The sequence below is a fragment of the Pipistrellus hanaki genome (genome assembly GCF_964339955.1).
Source record: "Pipistrellus hanaki genome assembly, chromosome: 12".
In the NCBI taxonomy this organism is placed as follows: Eukaryota; Metazoa; Chordata; class Mammalia; order Chiroptera; family Vespertilionidae; genus Pipistrellus; species Pipistrellus hanaki.
The window spans coordinates 50,392,887-50,398,605 of record NC_140514.1 but is presented as its reverse complement, the minus strand read 5'-3'; the positions used below and the strand labels follow the sequence as shown (position 1 = coordinate 50,398,605).

The window sequence follows — 5,719 nt, the reverse complement described above, 5'->3', positions numbered from 1 at the left end:
CATGTGTGCCAGTGAATATCTAGAGGAGGTGGCTTTGGGTGCTGAGCATGAGGTGAACTGTGGATGGACATCAATGCTCAGTGGTCTTTCCTTTTTTTTTTTCTTTTTCTTTTTTTTTCTTTTTTTTTCCTTTTTACTTTTAATGCATTTATTCTTGAATTTTTAAAAAAATCATTTTATTGTTAAAAGTATTATAAATAGTAATAGATATGTATTTTTTCCCAGCCTCCCCTACCCACTGGCACATGCCTCCCCCCCTCCAGTGTTTTGTGTCCATTGGTTATGCTTATATGCATGCATACAAGTCTTTCGGTTGATCTCTTAACCTCCACCATCCTCCCCAGATTTCCAACTGTAGTTTGACAGTTTGTTCAATGCTTCTCTGCCTCTGTATCTATTTTTGTTCATCAGTTTATAATGTTCTTTGTTATCCATAAATAAGTGAGATCATGTGGTATTTTTCTTTCACTGACTGGCTGATTTCACTTAGCATAATGCTCTCCAGGTCCATCCATGCTATTGCAAATGGTAAAAATCCCTTCTTTTTTATAGCAGTAGTATTCATTGTGTAGATGTTCCAGTTTTTTAATCCACTCATCTGCTGATGGACATTTAGGCTGTTTCCAAATCTTAGCTATTGTAAATTGTGCTGCTATGAACATAGGGGTACATATATCTTTCTGATTGGTGTTTCTGTATTCTTGGGATATAGTCCTAGAAGTGGTATTATTGGGTCAAATGGCAGTTCCATTTTTAATTTTTTGAGGAAATGCCATACTGTTTTCCATAGTGGCTACACCAGTCTGCATTCCCACCAGCAGTGAAGGAGGGTTCCTTTTTTTCCTCATCCTCTCCAGCACTTGTTGTTTGTTCATTTGTTGATGATAGCCATTCTGACAGGTGTGAGGTGGACCTAGAGATTCTCTGTCCCGGAATCAGCCTACCACAGCCCAGGCTGCAAAGATCTGAAATAGAAGTTGGTGTTGTAAGTTTTTCCCCTTTCCTTTGTGAGGGTGACTGGCTGTCTAGCCTGAGAGGAAGTGGCTATGAACCAGCCCGGATAGGCGACGGACTCGAAGGAGGAGGTGGTGGTGGAGCCCTCTGGGCTGTGCAGAAAGAGAAAGGACTTCTTCGCCTCCTTTTCCTCGTACAGTTTCATTAAGTTTTGCTCCTAGGAACAGAAAGAGGCCTATCAGAGATTTTACTGGGAGGAGGGAGCTCAATTAATTCAGCTTCAGGAGAGACTGCTTTCCCCACAGGGAGGAGCATGGGCTGATGAGAGGAGGGTGCCAGGTGCAAACACAGGCAACACTTCAGTTCCCAAAAGCTTGACTCCCCCTGAGATCCCACAGTACTAGGTACTTCCGATTCTTTGAGACAACACCATCTTTCCCAGAACAGAGTGGGGATCATTGTGTCGTAGGTGCTCCTGCTAGGCACCCATCTACAGGTTCAGACCAGCCTCGCGAGATTCCCAGTCTCCAGTGGGTGCTCACATTGCAGTGTCTGTCACAGCAGAAGAATGAGCTTCATGACCATAAATGCTGCTTTCAGTGCAGGGACCACAGACATGAAATCTGCAGATTGCAGACACAATCTGCCCTTCCCTCCTCTGTGTGTGGTGGCCTGATCTCACATGGGAGTGCCCCAACATCTTAGAGGGTTTCTAGGAGGCATTTAAAGAGTTCAAGGAATGGAGAAGCTGCCGCCCTGGCCTTCCTGAAAAACCTTTGTGGTGTCCTTTCTGGCATTCAGAGGATGCTCTGACAGTGTTACACCCATTCCAAAGGGATCAAGTATTGGCTTGGAGACTAAGTCAGGTTTCCCTACAATGTATAAATAATCCAGGGTTGATAAAATGTTATTTTTACACAGAAATATACTAAATTAAATGAAAAGTCACAGTATTTTTCCCATTAGCTGCACAATCACTCACCTTAAGCTGCAAGGTAGGCTGGCCATTAATTTCTGCACAGAACAGACAGAGATCTTCCTGGACTCCCAGGTATATCGGATTACCTTTTTCATTAGAGATGTTCAGGTCTCTGCATGGCACTGAGAAAATAGTCACTGGAAATAGAGACATGGAAACAGGCATCAGCTCCAGGAGGCAGAAAGGCCAGTCCTGCCAAGACGCAGTTGCTCTTCCCAGCCTGGTGCTGACCAGCCAGGTCTTCCCAGAAGGCTCCCCCAATTAGCCAGGGGATAGAACTGCTCCATCATAGATGGGTAGTAGAAACCCATTTCCTTTTTCCTTCCTTCCTATCAGAGCCCAGTTTCCCCAAAATAAAAATAAAATTCCCCACCACACTTCTGCTAACTTTGACCAGACCTTAAGTTGTAGCCCATGAGTTCCAGTGGAAGTGTAGTGTGGGATTTCCAAGAATGTTCTTTAAGGGGAGCTCCCTCAGCTGGAAGGAGCACCTATTTTTGTTAATCCTCACCCAAAGGTATCTTCCAATTGATTTTTAGAGAGGGTGAGAGGGAGGAGAGACACAGAGAGAGAATCATCGATGTGAGAGAGACACATGGATTGGGTGCCTCCCACACATGCCCTGACCAAGGCCGGAGATCGAGCCTGCAATTGAAGTACATGCCCTTGACCTGAATCAAACCTAGGATCCTTCAGTCAGTGGACTGACTCTCTATCCACTGAGCTAAAAAGGCTAGGGTTGAGCTCCTTCTATATATCTTGTGTCTTCCTAGACTTAGATGATGGTTGGCATGAGCGAGAGATTCATAAGGCACAATGGGCTCATCACACTGGCCTTAGATGCCTGCTCAGGCTTCTTTCACATCATGTACACATGAGCAGAAGGAAAAATGGGGACAGGTTGTATTGTCAACGCTTCTATGGAATTTGGCTGTGGTTGGCATATAGCATGGTGCATTGTATAGAGGAAAACAGATCAATGGTATGAATGAAATGTTGGCATCAAGAAGAGCTTTTTAGTATTAAGCTTAGAAATATTATGTTAGAGCATGTTTGTCAGTAACTGAAAAGACCCAATAAATAGATAGACAAAGGTGGGATATGCAGGGAACAGAGGGATGGGATCAAACACTGAATCCCAGGGGGAAGGAAAGAGCTAAGTTGCACTGACTTCTTCCCACGGCTTCATTGAGGCATGATTGACCTATGACAGGAGGAAGAAATATTTTCCTATTACCAGAAGAGAGGGCACCCAGTTAGAAGAATGTGCAGTTTGGTGGTGGAAGGTGAAGGAATTCAATCTGAGGACATAGGTAGCAATGGATGAAATTTAAAGGAGAGAAGCTCCAAGGAAAAGATTGGCTGCTGAATGAATGGACAACCCCATCTTGTTGAAGACATTTTCTTTGGGTAAGGAGAACCTCCCATCCCTCACTCCTCATTTCTAGGTGAGGGGTTTCTTTTGCAGAAGGGAACTACCTGTCCTTTCTTGCCCTCCTGTGGACACTGAGCTGGTGCCCAGTAGGAGAGACCATAGCTGAGCTCACACAAGGGCAGCCCCATCCCCAGTGGAGCTGGTATCCCTATAAGAGGCAAACATTGTCACTCACCAGGTTTGACATTGGGGTCGTCAGAAGGCACTGCGATTAAAGACTTTCCCTCCAGCACCCACACCATCTGTAGACGATCACGAATACTATAGGTTTCTGGCTGTTTTAGCTCTTCCAGGTGATGGGGGGAAAGTACAAAGCACACATGAGGTTACTATCAACTTTCAGGACTTGGGCTGCATCCTGTAATACAGTGGTTTCCTCACCCACCCCCTTCCTACTCACTGTTTTACTTCCCTAGATTTCAATTACCCACACTCAACTGTGGTCTGACAATATTAAAAGGAAAATTGCAGAAATAAATAATTCATAAGTTTTAAAATGCATATTGTTCTAAAGTTGTGATGGGAGCTCACATCACCCACTCCATCCCACCTGGGATGTGAATTGTCCCTTTGTCCAGCATGTCCTCACTGTATATAAGCCCACACAGGAGTCACTTGGTAACTATCTGAGTTATCAGATCTACTCTTGTGGTATCATAGTGCTTGTGTTCCAGTCACTCTTATTTTACTTAACAATACCTCAAAGCATAAGAGTAGTTATGTTGGCAATTTAGATGTGTCAAAGAATAGCCATAAGGTGCTTCCATTCAGTGAAAAGGCATATTATATATAGAAAATAATATAATATATATGGAGTTTGGTACTATCTGCGGGTTCAGGTATCTGCTGAGGATATCAAAACATATCTCCCTCAGATAGGGGTCTGGGGGTGGGGGCTGGGGGTGACTGTACTTGCTTATGAATTTCTAGGGTAGATTTACTGTTCTGAGAAAGAGTGGCTATAAAGAGAAAGGGAGAGAGACACAAAATGGCGGAAGAATAGATGGACAGGTTCCGAAGCAGAAAGAGAGAGCAGCTGAGGGTCACACTGGGAGTGTTTGTTAGCAAGCTAAGAGACAGGCGAACTCCAGGAGAAGGTGAGAGACTGCTGATCAGGGTGCCCCTGACAGGGAAGCACCCACAGCGGGGCTGGGTCCCCTCCCAGAGCTACCTGCGGGCTTGGACAGGGAAATCTCACCATCTTTAAAGGAAAAGTGGATCTTGTCAGAGGCCTGAATAACAACAGCTGCAGTGACAGCTGAGCATCTGTGAGCCCCAGAATGCCAGTCCCAGGCAGCTCAAACACTTGGACTCCAAAGAGCGCTCCACCGCATGGCAAAAAGGTCAGATTTTTCGGGGATAGGGTGAGTCCATGTGAAGACAGAAGCCTGCCGTGCCGCGGAAGCTGGAGGACTGGGGCAGTGTTTACAAGGAGAAGCCCCGGGCTGTTGGGCTGGTGTCATCCATGATTGTGGATGGGGCTCCAAATAGGGAGGATATCTAAAGATATCAACGCATTTTGATTTGATGTGGAGGGATAGCCAGCGAGCTTCAGTGCAGTGCAGTCAGCTCAGACATGCCCATCAACTTCCGCAGATCAGTGAAGTGTCATAGAGTGGGGGAAAAAAAAAAAAAAAAAAAAAAGCTAGAGAGGCTTTAGAGCACATGTGTCAAACACAAGGCCCGCGGGCCAAATCCAGCCCGCCAGGCCTTGCAATGTGGCCCGCACCACGCTGTCATCACTGCACTCCGCTGTCAGTTTATGACATTGTCAGTTTATGACTGTTCAGTAAACCATTCGGCCCGCGATTTAGGCTGGATTTTAGATTTGGGCCCCTTCTCTGATTGAGTTCGACACCCCTACTTTAGAGCCCTGGAAGTCAACTCAGAAACACTGTCACCCAGAGGCTAAATCACAAATTGACCCTAGTGTAATAAAAAATCAAAGCAAGGCCTGCTTAAAAATCAGGACCGGATTACAACACTGAGGAGCAGTGAAAAGCAGGGAACTGCAATACTGTCCAGACTGGGAAACAGGCATTCCAAACAGAACGATAGAGGAAGTGAATGACCTTTACTACTACACATTTTATTTAATTTTTTATGTTTATTTTTTAATTTTTTAATTTTTGTTTTTATTTTCATTATTTGCAACATTACTCAAGAAACTATTTTTTCTTTTTTTCCCCACTTGATTTTACCTTTTTAATTAATATATTTTTATTTGTAATCAGCATTATTACTACTATTTTACCTTTTTTATCTTATTTACTTTTGTTTATTATTATTATTTTTTTAAGTGTTATATTATTTGCTCTTTATTTTACTTTGGGATTAGTGTTTGACAGTCT

General features: G+C 44.0%; 1 protein-coding gene across 1 annotated transcript; it reads right to left on the bottom strand.

The window, feature by feature from the left end:
• Positions 1-940: 940 nt before the first annotated feature.
• On the bottom strand, positions 941-3,610 carry LOC311631157 (interleukin-36 beta-like; the record flags this gene model as incomplete). Its single annotated transcript, XM_084900973.1, has 3 exons — positions 941-1,171; positions 1,937-2,070; positions 3,544-3,610. The coding sequence occupies 3 exons, from the start codon at positions 3,608-3,610 to the stop codon at positions 941-943; spliced, it is 432 nt and encodes a 143-aa protein (XP_084757099.1).
• Between the last annotated feature and the right edge of the window lie 2,109 nt (positions 3,611-5,719).